The sequence below is a fragment of the Eubalaena glacialis genome, chromosome 3 (assembly GCF_028564815.1).
Source record: "Eubalaena glacialis isolate mEubGla1 chromosome 3, mEubGla1.1.hap2.+ XY, whole genome shotgun sequence".
Taxonomy (NCBI): domain Eukaryota; kingdom Metazoa; phylum Chordata; class Mammalia; order Artiodactyla; family Balaenidae; genus Eubalaena; species Eubalaena glacialis.
This window is the reverse complement of record NC_083718.1, coordinates 134,727,041-134,745,735: the sequence shown is the minus strand read 5'-3', so window position 1 is coordinate 134,745,735 and position 18,695 is coordinate 134,727,041. Positions and strand designations below refer to the sequence as shown.

At 32.1% G+C, this 18,695-nt stretch overlaps 1 protein-coding gene across 2 annotated transcripts in view; it reads left to right on the top strand.

Moving 5' to 3' along the window:
- Positions 1-18,695, top strand: part of LRRC7 (leucine rich repeat containing 7) — a 384,748-nt gene that overhangs the window by 117,832 nt on the left and 248,221 nt on the right. For both annotated transcript variants that reach the window (XM_061186459.1, XM_061186458.1), the window contains exons 4-6: positions 1,990-2,068; positions 14,487-14,576; positions 18,397-18,453. In XM_061186459.1, coding sequence (XP_061042442.1) covers positions 1,990-2,068; positions 14,487-14,576; positions 18,397-18,453 — 226 coding nt within the window. The remainder of the gene's footprint in view (positions 1-1,989; positions 2,069-14,486; positions 14,577-18,396; positions 18,454-18,695) is intronic.

Genomic DNA, 18,695 nt, shown 5'->3' with positions numbered 1-18,695 from the left:
AGCAGAAGATAAAGAGATATACTACAGTCTTTTCTTTAAAATCATACTTTAATTTGCTTCTGCTTCCATGTCTTGGTTTACACATAATTTCAGGAAATATCATCCTAATGCAGGCACCTGTGGAGATAAGGCATCAGGCACACTGGCTTGTAATGAGCCCAGATTGGTAACTGGGCAGAAAAAGCTAAAGGGAGAAAAGAAAAAGCTTTATACTCCTGTTGGTTGCAGATATCCAAAGTGACTATGAATGCTCAGGGGAAAAGTTGAGGATAGCTAAGGGTTATGTTATTGACTTCTGTGCCATTTTGTTAACCTCTAGTTAATAAGGGCAGCTCTAGGTGTTATGACCTTTCCAAAAAGGGTAATTGCTTTTCTCATTCAATTCATATGTAATGGTGCTCCTAAACTTCCTTGGGTTTTTATTAAGAAGGCAAAATACTTCAGCAATAATTTTAGGACAGCACAGTTTCTGGTGAATCTTCACATAGAGAGAAGTGGCATGAGAAATGCCTCCACACCATCTTTCATACCCTCACTTTGCATTGGTAAATGACTTGTTTGGTTTGGCTCTCCTCCTGCTGCTTCTCTGGGCCTTGAAATCCTGTGGACATGGTGATCTAGGTCAACAGAATCTAGGAAGGTGGAGGGTTTTCTTTCTTGATTATCTATCATCAAAAAGTTCAACTAAATCCCACCACAAAGTGTTCCTTATCCTTCTGTCATATATGAAGTACTTGGCAGGACTAGTACTTCATAGACATTTTTTTAAACGCTTAGCACTAGTTTCAAAAATTGAGAGCAAGCAGTACTGCAGGGTTATAGGAATGGTTTCATATAGTTGTTTTCCCTTCTAATTTTTGTAGGGCTTATTTCAATCATCCCTCAGTGTCTGTGGGAGATTGGTTCCAGAAAATACCAAAATTGGTTGAGTCCCTGCAGATACCAAAATCCGCAGGTGCTCAAGTCCCTTATATAAAATGGCGTAGTATTTACATATAACCTATGCACATCCACCTGTATACTTTAAATCACCTCTAGGTTATTTATAATACTTAATGAAATGCAACTGCTATGTTAATAGTTGCCAGTGTGTAGCAAATTCAAGTTTTGCTTTCTAGAACTTTCTGAGTTTTTTTTTTTTTTTTAATATTTTCTACCTGCCCTTTGTTGAATCCGTGGATGTGGAACTCGTGGCTATGGAGGGCCAACTCTATATTTAATTCATTTGTATCAACTGATTGAAGCATCCTCCACGTCTTTTATTCCTCTGAATAAAATCCTAATTTATGGATTGGGTTTTGGCTTACTGATTTCTAGTAAGAAAAACTTGTGTTTTTCTGTCACATAGCCAACCGCACAACTGTGACAGCAGTTGAGCAGTTCTCCAAGGGCAGTCAGCCAGGCTGGCTACCTCAGAGACTCCAGAGAGGACCCCAGGAAGGGTTGCTCACCTTGTCACCCTTTCAGGCAGATGTAGAGCTGCACTCTGTGCCAAAGAAGAGATGCATAAAATGTGTTAGAGCTTCTTAATAGTTTGGGAATATCTATCGGTTTTGTGAATTCTCCTTAGGTATCTTTACATTGTACATGTTCAGTCTTCTCAATCTTACAAAATGAAGGGAGTAAAGATTTTATTTTCTGTTTTCTTATATCTGCTGATTTCCCCTTTCTTTCGTAGCAGCACTATAATAACTAAATAATCCCAAGTATTTTAATTTCTTTAGATTAGTAAATAGCCAAGGTATATCCTATGCTAAATTGTTCTCAATTTTATATCTAATTTCCAATTATTACTATCATAAAATATTATTTAACACTCATATTTTATTTTTTAAATGTATGTATATTATATAACACTAACATATTATATTAAGTTATTATTCTTACATGTGATTACCTATATGGTGTTTACACTGTGTATTTAATTAATTATTCTTAATATTAAAACTATTGTTTAGTATATTTTATGTACTATTTTCTTAATTTTAGGTGTACAAGAATTTCCAGAAAACATAAAGTGCTGTAAGTGTTTAACAATTATTGAAGCCAGTGTCAATCCAATTTCTAAGTGAGTATGAGTGATTACATTTTATTTATCTTTATGTTTCCATTGGATAATAATGTACCAAGATAAAGGAAACTCACATAGTAAATGAATTTTAAATGCTGTATTTAAAATTCAATTTAATAGAATGATGGGAAAGGAATAATCAAATCAGGATAGTTCAATAAAAGATGAGTAAAAGCATTGCTGAGTAACAATGAAGGCCTAATTGGCACAACATGGCATTACTTTGAAGGAAACCGTGTCATCATTTTTTGTGGTTCTGAAGCAACATTCCATGGAAGAGCACCAAAACTAAGAAAACAGTTATTTGTTATGGTCATGCTGGAAAATTAGCATCAAGGTTCTGATGAAAGTTCAAGAGAGTGCAAGTGTATAAGGTGCATGCAAATAGCTGATCATGTGATTCAAGGTGGAAAATGAATGAAGTATGATCAGAAAAAGGGAATACTGTATTTAGGTACCAGATATCACAGGAAGAGCAAAAAGACAATTCTGTGAGGATAGCCTAGTGGAAGACATGGATGGTAAAAATGCTGTGATCAGAAATAGGGTATCTGTGTGTCATGATCTGTTAGTAGAGAAATGCCAAGGGAAAGTGAAACCCAGCATGTGACCATGTTTCAAATTACGATATGCCATAGTGATAGAGTGTATTGTGGAATCAAGTAGGTCAAGAAACCATGAAGTGAATGGATTGGGTAAGCCCCGAACCTGAATGTTAAAGTCACTTATCTATGGAAGTGGATGTAAAATCTAGTAAGTCTATCGAAAGTTGTAGTAATATTTGGAAGTGGATGAAATTAATCAGTGGTATTGGGATGCAGATAATGAGTTGCAAAATAAGACTGGCATTTTAATTATACAAAAACTGACAGGATTTGAGGAAAATCCCTCAGTCCTTTGTCCACATGAAGATGGGGAGACTGGGAGAAACTGAAGTTCATAGGAAAGGTGTTGAATGAATCTAGTGTTTCCAGAAGAAGACAAAAGGAAGTTTATCAAAGGGAATTTAAAGGGAAAATTTTCACCAATAGGGTTGAGGAGAGGGAGTAGTGAGGATGGTTTCTCTATGGATCATGAGAAGAGGGTGTAGGTGAAACTAGAAATGAAATAGAATGTAAAAGAATGAGGTAGAAGTTTAGATGAGGCTCTTTACAGTGAATGGTTTGTGAAATAATTTGAGGCCTTTACTAGAAAGTGTGGAACATCAAGGAATAAACTATGTTTGAATAAACCATATTCTACCTCAAATGTAGAATATGGTGGGGGGAACAAAAACGTGAAAAGTATTCTCCAAAACACTTAGACCAAAATGCAACTTTCTCATAAAAGAAATAAATATTGCTAACTTATCACAACAAGACTATAGACATGTCCTTGACTTAAGTCATAATCCAGGGCAGATGATGAATTATTTTGATTTCTAGTTCTTTAATTCTAATAGCTCATTGTATTTAGGAATCGTGGTCAGGTCTTTGAGAGTGGAAGTCAGATGATAAATTACATATTTAAAAAGCTTAAAATCTATAGTTTTATTGGCTATGTCTCTGAATTCCTTTCATATATTTAACTTTTTAAAAGATAACTGAATATAACTGATTTCATCAAAAAATGTCTAACACTAAAAGCAAGTTTGGGAATTCACTAAAAAATTACTCAAAAAAAAAGTCAATTTAAATAGTATATCAATTTTAAAGTCAGCGTTTTTTTTTTTTAAGATATATTGGGTTGGCCAAAAAAGTTCATATGGGTTTTTCCCTAAGATGTATGGAAAAACCCAAATGAACTTTTTGGCCAACCCAATAATTCACATACGGTAAAATTCACTCTTTTAGGTTTACGGCTGAGTGAATTTTGACAAATGTATATAGTTATGGAATCACCATAATCATCAAGATGTAGACTATTTCCATCATCCCAAAAAGTTCCCTCAGCCCAGTCATCCATTGATCTGATTTCTGTCCCCATGGTTTTGCCTTTTCCAAAATATCATATAAATGGTGTCATACATTGTGTTTTTTTTCTTAACACAGTGATTTTGAGATTTATTCCTGCCATTTCAAGAATTGGTACTGCATTCCCATTTATTTCTAGGTAGAATTCCATTGTATGAATATAACACAATTTGTTTATCTATTCCTCAGTTGATAGACTTTTAAGTTGTTTCCAGTTTGGGGCTATTATGAATAAAGTGGGTATAAACCTTTCTGTACAGGTGTTTGTGTAAGCAACTGTTTTCACTTCTGTTGGGTAAGCACCTAGGAGTAGTTTTCTGTGTAGTATGGTACATGTATGCATAACCTTATAAGAAATTTCCAAACTGTTTTCCAAAATAACTATTTCATTGTGCATTCCAACCAGCAATCTGAGTTTCCATTGTTCCTCATTATTGTCAGAATTTGGTACTGTCAGTTTTTTTTTTTTTTCTATTTTAGCCAGTCTAGTAGATATAGTATCTCATTGTCATATCTCACTGTAGTTTTAATTTATAGTTTAAATGTCAAATTAGCATCTTTCCTTGTATTTATTTACAATCTGTATTGCTTCTTTGTTAAAAGTTCAGATTTTTTGTTCATATTTATTGACTTGTCTTTTTACTATTGAATTATAAGAATTCTTTATAAATTCTGGCTGAAAATCAGATATTTGTTTGCTCTTATGACTTATCTTTTCACTTCCTAAATAATGACTTTCAAATATAAAAAGATTTTCATTTTGATGAAGCCCTATTTATAATTTTTTTATGGTTTATTCTTCTTGTCCCTGTCTAGGAGATCATTACTAAATTCATAGTCATAAAGATTTTCCCCTATGCTTTCCTCTGGAACTTTTGTAGTTTTGGTTTTACATTTAGGTCTATGATCCATTTAAAGTTGATTTTTGTAAATATATATGTAAGGTGTGAGGGTTATGGTTCTCTTTTTTATTTATTTATTGCATATAGATATCCAATTGGTCCAGTACCATTTGTTGAAAAGATTATCCTTTCTTTATAAAATTATCTGAGTACCTGTTTTGTAAATCAATTGATCATATGTGTTTGGATCCATTTCTGAATTCTCTATTTTTTATGTTAATCTATATGCCTCTCCTAACACCAGTTTTATACTATCTTAATTACTGTAGCTTTGTAGTAATTCACACAGTCAGGGAATGTGAGTCCTTCAACTTTGTTCTTCTTTATCAAAATTATTTGGGCTCTTCTATGCTCTTTGCTTTTCCATATAATTTTTATAATCAGCTTGCCAAAAAATGTGGAATTTTGATAAGGATTTATTGAATCTGTAGATCAACTTGGGCAGAACTGACATGTCAAAAATATAGAGTATTCCTTTCCCTGAATATAATATATCTCTATACTTATTTAGATCTTTTAAAAATTTTTATCAATGTTTTGTAGATTTAAGTTTACAAATATTCTACAAGTTTTGTTCATCTTATTCCAAGTATTTCATGTTTTGGGGACAATTACAAATGATTTTTCTATCATAGAAATATAATTGATTATTGTATATTGACCTTATATCCTGCAACTTTAATAGATGCACTTATTAGTACTAGTAAATACTTTGTAGCTTTGTGGGGGAAAGGATGCAATTTTCTATGTAGACTATCATGTTACCTGTGAATAAAGACAGTTTTATTTCATCCTTTTCAATCTGTACTTCTTTTATTTATTTATTTAGCCTTATTGTCCTGGCTAGGACCTCCTGTATAATGTTGAATAGAAGAGGTGAAAACAGATATTATTGCCTTGTTCCCAATCTTAGGGAGAAAGCATTCAGACTTTCACCATTATATATGATTGTTACTTCTTCTTTTTTTTTTTTAAATACATTCCCTTTATCAGGCTGAGGGAATTTAATATAAAACATTTCTCACTTCCTTTTGAGCTTTTACCAGCAGGGCTGTCAAAGTTTAGATTTCTACTTTCAAACTTTTCAAGAAAATCAAGGCTTTCTCTATGATGCTCTTCAACAGTCATGTAATCTCTGACCACTTCCTGGTTCCAAAGCCACTCCACATTTTTTAGGAATTTATTACAGCAGAATCCCAATACCAGATACCAAAATCTGTGTTAGTTTTATAATGCTGTGTAAGAAATTACCACATACTTTGTGGCTTAAAACAACACATATTTACTATCTCTAAGTTTCTGTGGGTCAGGAATCTGGTCATGCTCTAGCTGGGTTCCCTGTTTGAGAGTTTCACCAGGCTACCATCAAGGGATCAGTCAAACTGCAGTCTCATCTGAAGGCTCAACTGGAGAGAAATACATTTTCAAGCTCACTCAGGTTATTGGCAGAATTCATTTTCTTGCTGTTATAAACCTGTGAGCCCCAGCATTTTGCTGGCTGACAGCTATAGGCCACTTTTGCATCCTAAAGGCTGGTGCAGTTCCCAGCCAGGTGACCCTCTCCATAGACAGTTCACAACATAGCATCTTGTTTCTTCGAGGCCAACAGCAGAGTAGAGTGAGTATCGTAGCAAGATGGAGTCACATAATGTAATATAGTTATGAGAATGACATCCTATCCTATTTGCCACATTCCATTGATTAGACGCAAGTCACAAGTCCTACCAATACTCAAGAAGAGAAGATTTTACCAGGGCATGAACTTCTGAAAGCAAAGATTATGGGGTCCGCCTTAGAATCTGCCAAATCTTTGAAATCTGTTTTGCTGAGACTTTTTCCTGTCAATAGACGTTGAATTTTGTCAAAGTTTTTCTTAAAAAAATATCTATTGACATGATGATATAAATAAACCCTACCTGGTCATGAAGTATTACACTTTCTATAAATTAATGGCTCTGATTTGATAATATTTTGTAAGGATTTTCCCATCTATATTCATGAGGCATATTAGTCTGAATTTTTTTTTCCTGTATAGTACTATTCAAATTGCCTATTTTTTCTTGAGTGATTTATGGTAGTTTGTGTTTTTTAGGAATGTGTACATTTCATATATTTTCAAACTTATTGGTACCTCATTTTTCATAATATTTTTTATTAGCCCTTTAATATCTATAATATCTCTAGTGATGCTCTCTGTTTCATTCCTGGTATCAATAATTTTTGTCTTCTTTCTTTTTTAACTTGATCAGTTGTACCAGAGATTATCAATTTGCTCTATTAAAAAATAGACTTAGGTTTCATTTACTTTTCTTTATAGCTTTTCTGTTTATTTTCTTAGATACAAGAAATCTACAAAGTAGTTAAGTCATGAAAACCCTAGAATATGAAAGTTATAGTTTTAAGTGTTAGCGTACTAGTTTTAGTTTTAGATGTGAACTTTATAGTATAGTCTGAATGCCTTAACCAAATCACTGGTGAAAATTATTACAATAAAATTGAAAATAACAACTTCTCAATGAGGAAGTAAGGAGCAACATTTATTGAGAACCTAGCATGTCTCAGGCTTTTAGATTATTTCATTTTCATCTTCATGGCAATTATGAAGTAGATAAATATTATCTATGTAACTTTTTACATATGGAAATGCATAAAGATAGTATTTAAATTCCTGGGCTCCTTTTATTATATTTCACAAATCCTGAAGAAACATTTGATTTTGCTTTAAATTAAAAGAAAAATCTGAACATTCTTAATGCTCAACAATAAGGAAATTTTTAATAAATTATGGTACATCTACTGGATGGTTATAAAGATTATAAAGATTATTTATAGGGTGACCATATGTCTCTGTTTGCTCAAGTCATCCCAGTTTATACCTCTTGATGTGGCATGATTAATAATAGTTCCCTTTTAACACCCAAAAGTGTCCTAGTTTGAATGATAGATTATGTAGTCACTCTGGTTACACAGCAAAATTGAAAGATAATTACAAAGTAAAGGGAGAAATCATGATACAAGTTTGCAGTGATGTTAAAATAATTAATTGGAAATTAGATCAAAATTAAATACATGAAATGGTAATAATAATTGTGTTAAGGAGGTGGAATTATGAGCAACATTTTTCTTTTCTCTTTATTTTCTAAATGTTCTCTGATAATATTAGGTTAATTTTATAACTTTAAGGTTATAAATTAAAATGTTTAGATGTAAAATATCTTTCCAATTAGAGTAGGAGATTTTACATTGGCTCCTTAATCAAAACTTATAGCACCTGTATTTTAATTTGGTTTAACTGTTCTAATGGAGGTCAAATGCCTGTAATATGTTTTCATTAAACTTCTAAAGTAAATGCAATTAGAAAAGAAAAATGTTGAAACAAGGATGTCTGCAGCCAATCTTAATCTGCCTATTCCAACAATAAGATTAGCACTGATAAAAGTATTTAAATTAATATTCTAGTTAATATTGAAAGATCAGAATAAAAACAATACAAAGGAAAAGTAATACAATTGCTCCCGTTTAGTGAGTTCTTAATATGGGATGGGTAATCATTTACTCATTGGAGCAGCTCTGGAACTGGATATTAGTATGATCATTTTATAAAGAAGGAAACTGAGTCTTACAAAGATTAAGTGATCTGTAAAAGTCACAAAGATAAATAATTGAAAGAACTGTGATTCAAACTTAGGTCTTCTGACATCAATGCCCATGTGCTCAAGCACTAAACATTTTGGGTGTCTGATTCTAGTGTGCTCTCTTTATTGCAATTTGAATATGCTAATTTAAAGAATTTTTTATTGGAGTATAGTTGATTTACAGTTTGTGTTAGTTTCAGGTGTACAGCAAAGTGAATCAGTTATACATATACATATATCCCCTCTTTTTTTTTTTTTGGTACTTTTCCCATATCGGCCATTACAGAGTATTGAGTAGAGTTCCCTGTGCTGTACAGCAGGTTCTTATTAGTTAGCTATTTTATATTTAGTAGTGTGTATATGTCAATCCCAATCTCCCAATATATCCCTCCCCCACCTTATCCCCTGGTAACCATAAGTTTGTTTTCTACCTCTGTGACTCTACTTACGTTTTGTAAATAAATCCATTTGTACCCTTTTTTTTAGTTTCCACATGTAATCGATATCATGTGATACTTGCCTTTCTGTATCTGACTTACTTTACTCAGTATGACAATCTTTAGGTCCACCCACATTGCTGCACATGGCATTATTTTGTTATTTTTTATGGTTGAGTAATATTCCATTGTATATATGTACCACATCTTCTTTATCCATTCCTCTGTTGATGGACATTTAGGTTGCTTCCATGTCCTGGCTATCGTAAATAGTGCTGAAATGAACATTGGGGTGCATGTATCTTTTCGAATTCTGGTTTTCTCTGGGTATATGCCCAGGAGTGGGATTGCTGGGTCATATGATAGTTCTATTTTTAGTTTTTAAAGGAACCTCCATACTGTTCTCCATAGTGGCTGTACCAATTTACATTCCCACCAACAGTGTAAGAGAATTCCCTTTTCTCCACTTTTAATTTCAGCCATTAATAAAATGAAAATATTTCCTTAGAGAGAGAATTATTTACCAGTATATATTTTTTAAAATACTTTGAATTTTTTAATAAATCAGTCAAATGTGGAAAACCACCAGTTACTTTAGGAATGTGAAAGCCTTTAGGAATGTGAAAACCTTTCATTAGAGTTCCCTTACTTAGTGTAAAATGTTGGATTTCACTGAGTATCTTGGAGGAGGATAAAGACAGCCCATGACTTTCATCTTCATTGAGTTTATCTAGCTTGCTAAGGAATATCTTCTTCCTTGAAGGTCCTTGTATGTTCCTCTGGAAGCTGTGATGTTGACAAGTGGGACCACTGTCACTATTAAAGCTACAATATCATACCATAAAATTAATAATGAATAAAGTTGAATATCTTTTTAGCAGACCTACTGAATATATATTTTCAAATAATATGTTTTCAAACTACAATACTAGATTATTGAAGAGATTAAAAAAATTCCTTGCCCTCAAAGAATGTATAATTTATTCCAGGAATAAAAAATTCCCAAAACTTGTATAAACTATAATTGTTATAAGCATTTTGCTAAATCTATGAATATAATGCTGTGGGGAAGGTGAGAAAGAAAGCATTAATTTTGAATCTCAGTGCAGAGTAACCATTCAACAAATTTTTATTTAAGTAAATTGAAATAAAAAATATACATGCTATTAAACAAGACATACTGTATAAATATACCCTTTAATTCTACATTTTTAGAAAAGAAAGATTCGATATACAATGTCAACACATCTTTGTTTATAAGCAGACTGAAAAAACTATCTTACTTTGTATTCTGGTTTTTTCATATAACTTATTTTTGGCAGTCCAATTTTGCAATTGGAATCTGCCCAGTGTAGTCAATTCTTAAATCCTTAGAGAAGTGTTCTATGTAAGAGCCAGATATTCTTACATCATAAACTTTGCCAGAGAAGCAGCCTAAAGAAATACATTTTTTATCAAAAGAAGTAGTACAATGTAATACCATTTAGTGCATACATGTGTGGAAAAATAGACTAAGGTAAGCTGAGTAGTTCAAACTGTCCCTATAACTAGAAAATTAGTATTTTTAAAGGATTTTAATTTATTAATAGTTACAATGTTAAAATAAATTATTAGATAAAAAGTTTTAACATTCTTCTCATTTTACACATATTAATCTTCTTTTTTGAAAAGTCATAAATGATTTCTTTTCTCAAATGACTATAGGAACCAAAAGGACATCGAAGTAAGATAGTAGTTAAATTGAATTGTAATCTATTGGACATCTGTGCCATTATCATAAAAACTATTTTACTATCAGGATATGAGCTCTAATGTATTATAAGAAAGGAAAAAATAGAGAAAAACAAAGATCTATAATAAATTCTTTTTAATCTTATAAGATAAAGTTCAAACCTTTATGTCAAGCATTAAGTATCCTATAAATCCTGTCCCCTACTGATATTCTCAAATCTTAATTTCTTATACTCTTATACATAAAGTATTCCCTCTAGAACTCATCTTCCCTTTGTCACCCATCTCAGGTGAATTCTTACCTCTACGTTATAGAACCCCTCACTCCTCCCCTGCCTCCTTTCTCTCTCTTTTCTGTTTTTACGAATCCTACCTCCCTTTGGGAGCAAATTTATGGATACAAACAATCCAACTCCAAAATACAAATTGAACCAAGATATTTGTAGCAAAAATAATCCATATAAGATCAGCGTCTTAAGAGTGTATAAAGAATTCCTACCAAATTGATATACAAATATTAATTGTGTTTAGTTTGGGCTCCCCAGCAGAAAAGTTTAGAAAATAATTCAAGCAATATATTTAGAAAATGATCTAAGAAAATACCAGTTAAGGATATGTTATCAAGCTATTTACTAGTATGGACCACTGGACCTTAATCTTTCTGGGAAACTCTGGGAAACAGATTAAACACATATCACAGAGTTGTTAAGCACAATGGGTGAGGGAGCTGTGGTATTTATACTCCTTCTAGTCATTAGCTGAGACTTATTCATAGGGACATTAATCTCTTGTAACCAGCAATATAACTTAAGTAAACTCTTGTACACCAGAATATATGTTAAAAATAAATAGAACATATAATAGAAATACAAACAAAAAACTAGAAACAGCTGTAATGTTCAATTAGATGGAGAATGATAAATAAATAGTGGTATATTCATGCAATGGAATACTATGCTATGGTGATCAGTCATCTACATCAAAATGAATGAATTTCATTTAACTAATCAGTGAATTATTTAATAATATGAATTATTAAAAGTCTCAGAAAAATATTCATAGTATGATTTGATTTATATAATGTTCAAAAACAGGCAAAACCATGTGACTTTTTTTTTCTTTTTTTAGGGATTTAAATAGGTGTGGTAAAACTCCTTAAAAAGCAGAAAAGTAAATATCATTCAGGAATTTGTGGAGCAAATAGATGTAGTCAGGGAGGGACACCTAGAGGGTGTTAAAGGTACTGGTTCTATTTATTAAATTATACTGTGGGTACATATATACTCTTATTTTTTTTTAACATCTTTATTGGAGTATAATTGCTTTACAATGGTGTGCTAGTTTCTGCTTTATAACAAAGTGAATCAGCTATACATATACATATATCCCCATATCTCCTCCCTCTTGCATCTCCCTCCCACCGTCCCTATCCCACCCCTCTAGGTGGTCACAAACCACCGAGCTGATCTCCCTGTGCTATGAGGCTGCTTTCCACTAGCTATCCATTTTACACTTGGTAGTATATATAAGTCCATGCCACTATCTCACTTCGTCCCAGCTTACACTTCCCTCTCCCCGTGTCCTCAAGTCCATTCTCTATGTCTGCATCTTTATTCCTGTCCTGACCCTAAGGTTCTTCAGAAACATTTTTTTTTTCTTTTTTTAGATTCCATATATATGTGTTAGCATACGGTATTTGTTTTTCTCTTTCTCACTTACTTCACTCTGTATGACAGACTCTAGGTCCATCCACCTCACTACAAATAACTCAATTTCGTTTCGTTTTATGGCTGAGTAATATTCCATTGTACATATGTGCCACATCTTCTTTATCCATTCATCTGTCAATGGACACTTAGGTTGCTTCCATGTCCTAGCTATTGTAATGCAATGAACATTGTGGTACATGACTGTTTTTGAATTATGATTTTCTCAGGGTATATGCCCAGTAGTGGGATTGCTGGGTCATATGGTAGTTCTATTTTTAGTTTTTTAAGGAACCTCCATACTATTCTCCATAGTGGCTGTATCAATTTACATTCCCACCAACAGTGCAAGAGGGTTCTCTTTTCTCCACACCCTCTCCAGCATTTATTGTTTGTAGATTTTTTCATGATGGCCATTCTGACTGGTGTGAGGTGATATCTCATTGTAGTTTTGATTTGCATTTCTCTAATGATTAGTGATGTTGAGCATTCTTTCGTGTGTTTGTTGGCAATCTGTGTATCTTCTTTGGAGAAATGTCTATTTAGGTCTTCTGCCCATTTTTGGATTGGGTTGTTTGTTTTTCTGATATTGAGTTTCATGAGCTGCTTGTAAATTTTAGAGGTTAATCCTTTGTCAGTTGCTTCATTTGCAAATATTTTCTCCCATTCTGAGGGTTGTCTTTTCGTCTTGTTTATGCTTTCCTTTGGTGTGCAAAAGCTTTTAAGTTTCATTGGGTCCCATTTGTTTATTTTTGTTTTTACTTCCATTTCTCCAGGAGGTGGGTCAAAAAGGATCTTGCTGTGATTTATGTCATAGAGTGTTCTGCTATACTCTTTTATAGACATAAATCATTTCATAACCAAAGATTGGTCAGAGGAAGAGAAACCGTGCAATGAAACTCAGATACAGTGTTCCAGGAGTAGGGGGAAGAGCAGGAAGAGTATATTAGAAGTCCAGAAGGAGAGAACAGTCAGTGTTGGCAACTGTTGCTAGGCAGTGTGGGTTATGAAATGAAATGAAGTTAATGGAATTAGGACTTAAGAGCCTTTGGTGAGTGCAGTTTCAGTAATAAAGTTAGGGTAGATGCCAGAAAGCAATAGCTTGCGGAGTAAAGTAAAAAGTAGTGCGTAGAGGCAGCTCTTTAAATAATTTTGTCAGTAAATTCAAGGAAGGAGATAGGTTGGAATTTTAGGGGAAGGCAGATTTGAACAGTATTTAGAAGTATTTTGTGAAAGAACATGGTCTTGTCTAAAGCCTAGATAAAGACATTAAAATTTTTAAGTAGAAATTTAATTATTAAAAAATATATATCCTTTTAAGAAAATTCCTGGAGTTAAATCTTTTTGGTAAAACTGATTTAAACATTTTAAATACTTATTTTATCTAACTAGTAAGATTTTCCCATAGGATATTTTCTCAACTCTTTTAATGCTTCTTAAAGTCTTTAGGATTCGGTTTAATTACTGTGACAGTGTCCTTGTTCAATGCACATGAGTTGGATCAATTTGAATTATAATGTACATGTATGTTGGGCCTGCATTAAAGAAATTATCAGTTAAAGGGACAAAATACTCCTTCCCTTTTCATGTTGGGCAGCTTTAGTCATCATTGTCACAAACTGTAGACAAATTTTAATGATTAACTGAATGAGTAGATAGCATTGCCTGACTATATATGTGAATATGCTATTGAGAAAGAACATTAAATTTAAAATTACAAAACATGTCATACAACTTGAAATTTCCATTAAAATATCTCACTGGTGTGCATAAGGTTAGGGCAACAGTAAGAAATGATGTCTCTGACTTTGGCAATGACATAAATCTCAGCATAGGAAAGCAGTGTGGAGGTGGGTGAATGCCAATTTATTTAAATAACAGGCAAAATTTTCAAGCTGTAACAACATGCCCAGTAAATTCTTCCATTACTGTGATACCAAAGGAGAGTTGAAAATGTATTACACTTCTATTTTTTCTCCTTAGAGATGTATATTTTTGTTCTGTTTCTATGGCAACATCTATGCAATGACTAAACCTTTAACTCCTTTCTAGACTCCCTGATGGCTTCACACAGCTTCTAAACCTGACCCAGCTCTACCTGAATGATGCCTTTCTTGAATTTCTTCCAGCCAATTTTGGAAGGTAAGAATAAGAAGTTTAAACGATACAATTTTCTTTCACTTTAGGTAAGTACTGTACCAGCACCAGTAGGTGAGGCTTCAAAAGTGACCGTTGGAATTAAAGACACCCTCATTCTTGTCCAGTAAATGAGACCATGTCAATTAATGAAACATTTTGCAAAAAATAAAGTTAGGTCTTTACATGTCATTAATAATCAAATTCCACATGAATTAAAGAGTTAAATATAAAAAAATAAAATCAGAAATGATCTGGAAAAATATACACATGAATATTTTTGACTCTTGGGTTGGAAAATACCTTTATAGCATAGAAACAAAAGAAAATATCATAAATGGATAGATTTGAATTCGTAAAATGCTTTTAAAATAAAATAATATTAGAAAATATTTTTTAAATTAAGGTAAAACAATAAATAGGAAAATATTTCCACCGAATATAGAAAGTAAATTATATCCTTAACTTATAAAGAATTCTTGCAAATGAGTATGAAGTTAAAGTTCTCATTAGAAAAAAATGGGTAAATGACACATACTGGCAGTTCATAATGTACAAATAGGCAACACAAAAAATGTTTATCATCATAAAAAATAAAAATAGTACAAATTAATATGACAATAAAGGGCCTTTGTGCTCTAGCATGTTATAAAAGGTGTAAAGCTGTTTATAGACTATGAGGAAAGAGATAACCTCACACTGCTGATGAAACTGCAGAATGTTATATACTCCTTGCAGGGCAGTGTGCTTTAAAAGATTTGAAAATATTTACAACCACTGCCTTTGTAATTCATTTCTAGAAATGTATTATATCATCATGTATCACACTAGGATTTATGGACAAGGATGTTTATCATTATTTACAATATGAAAAATATGGAAGCACACATCCATCTAGGAGATTGGTTGAATATATTATGGTACATACATATGACAATACCATGTAGCAATTTATAATCTTGCCTAGAGGAATATCTTTAAATTCCTATGATGTTATGTTCAAAGCATATCATAGCTACATATAAACTGTGTTCTCCATACTCATATGAATGTACATGAAATAAAAGACTATTTCCTTGGAAGTGAAATTATGGATGATTTTTATTTTCATCTTTATATTTTCAATGTTTTCTAGATGTTCTAGAGTGAACATTTTCTTTCAGTTTTATTGAGATATAATTGACACATAGCACTGTATGAGTTTAAGGTATATAACATAGTAATGACAAATTTATTACAAAATGATTAGCACAATAAATTTAGTTAACATCCATTACCTCATATAATTACAAAGAAAAAGTTTTTTGCCTTGTGATGAGAATTTTTAGAATTTACTCTCTTAGGAGCTTTTAAATATACCATGTGCCATACAGCAGTGTTAACTATAGTAATACTGTTGTGCATTACGTCCCCAGTACTTATTTATCTTATAACTGTAAAGTTGTATCTTTTGACTACCTTCATCCAATTCCCCCCACCCCACCCCATCTTCTAGTAACCACACATCTGATCTCTTTTTCTATGAAGTTTTTTTTTTTCTTTTTAGATTTCACATGTAAGTGAGATCATGCAGTATTTCTCTTTCTCTGCCCAACTTATTTCACTCAGCATAATGCCCTCAAGGTCCATCCATGTTGTTGCAAATGGCAGGATTTTCTTCTTTTTTATGGCTTTATATATATATATATATATATATATATATATATATATATATATATACACACACACACACACACATGCATACATATATATGCACACATTTTCTTTATCCATTTATCTGTCAATGGAAAACTTTGTTTCCATGTCTTGGCTATTTTAAATATAAAAGATATATCTTGAAAGTTAAGACATTTTAAGTTTATTGTTAACTGCATTTTTCTAAATGATCATCTTTAAAATTGTTCAAATAACTGACTGAGTATAACTCGACACCAATCTGTTGGCAGAAGCTAATATATGACATTAAGAAGAACCCAGTGGAATAATGAAGTCCCTTAACAGGTAGCAGCCTCCATTTGCATACAGAAATCACCTCGAAAGTTTTTTCCAAATTCCCTTACTTTTGTAGATCATGATTTCACAATACCTACGAATACCATACACTGGGACAGTTCTGAAAATTCACAGATATTCAAAAGAGCATTTACCTAGTTTCTAAATGAATTGATACTTCACCATTTGTCCACATAAAGTAGATTTTCCTTCTGGTACTGATGACAACACTACAAATATACCTTTGGTTTATTAAATCAGGAAATGTTTATCTCCCTAAGACACACTTTTTTGTCTTGCATTTTGTCAGTTCTTTTTTACTAGTCCTAATATAGGGGAAGAAATTTGGGCAAACAGGTAACATAATACCAAAACCCAAACCACTTAGAAATTAGAATTCAATTTTATGTGAATTGTCTGCCAAAAAAATGCTCTATTTCATTATTGTAATCTAAAAAGCTCTATAACTTTCAGCTGGATAATTTAACAAAAGAATGTTTTAAGATACCTTCCAAAACCTGAGATTTAGTGCCCCTAAAGGCCAAACTAAGTCATAAAATATTATTACAATAGTACAAATATTAAGAAGATTTGAGATATATAAATGTTTAAGAAACTTCTTTTACTAGTGATATACCCATGCTCTGAAGAACTAAATCACTTTATTTCAAATAAAGATTGAGTTATAAGATTAAAATTAAATTGGAAATTTGGTAGAACTCAAAACAAAAAGGAAAGGAGAAGAGAACTAGTTGAATATCTAAAAGCACAGTAAATATGGGACCTTGTAGGTGAATTGTATAGTTCAAATAGTGAAATATTCCCACATCACTAAGGATTTGGATAATTCAATTGATATTTGTCCTAAAGTAGCCTCAACTGAGTACATTTTAAAGCTCAGTATAGGCATTAGTAACAACAGCATGTTCCAGATTGCAAACACTAACAAATACTTAAATGTGAAATGCATTTCTAATTACAAATGTTATGCAAGCAACAGAAACTGTGAACACTTCTCATCCCCTTCACCAGATTATCCCAACTCCAGTACTGTCATAAGATAGATGATACTATAAATTTTTAAATGTGCATCCACTTGAAATGTTCAGATGTTAATCTCAGAGTCAATTAAATATGGTATATTTTAGCACTTTCCCCATTTTTCAATTAAATATAATGGTAATAACCTAACACATACTAAAACTTATGGTGTGCCAGGCATTATGCTTTACATGTGTGACATCATTTAATATTCAAAACCCTGTAAATTTTTTACTATTATCACATACTCATTATAGATGAGGAAACTGGAGTTATGAGGAGTTAATTAATTTGCCCAGTGTCACACGGCAAAAAACAGGTAGGATATGAAAGAGTCTGAATTTTACCCAGATCTGTCTGACCACAAAGCTCAAGCTTTTAATCACTATGCTATATTATTTGCGTTACAAATTCATTTATTGTCTCTTGAGGGGAAGTACCACCATGTTTCAGTGAATGCAGCATCTAGTATTTAGTAGATATTCAATAATCTGTTGAATGCATACAATCAAACAACAGTGAATATAATTTTATAAAACATAGGAGATTTAGATGACTTGGTCTCAATGATATCTTTGAAAGAGCTTTATTTTTAGGAAAGGGATATTTGTTATTCTCCAATGTTGATGCAACCCTACTCATAACCAATTTGCATAATTCTTAAAAATCTGTAATCATGGTATGTAATGTTTGGACATAGTTGTTTGGATAATAAAGTAACAGTTTACTTTACCATAAGAATATTGTTTTATAGAGAAATATTAAGAAGCAATTTTTAAATTTATTTCTATAGACTTGCCAAATTGCGGATATTGGAGTTAAGAGAAAATCACTTGAAAACTCTACCAAAGTAAGTGGCTGAGTATTTTCTAAATTTGAATTGTGATTTTTCACTAGTAGGAAAAAGACAGCTATTTTTATCTTGGCTATGCTTTGTCATTATGATTGAATTAATTTTTCTACAATTTTTTTCTAGAGGCTAAAAAGTACAGTGTATTATAAGAGATTCATATTAAGAATGTATCTGCTTTATAAAACTGTGTAATGACAAGTAAAGGTGGGAAGAGTCCATTTAAGATTCTTCTCATAGCT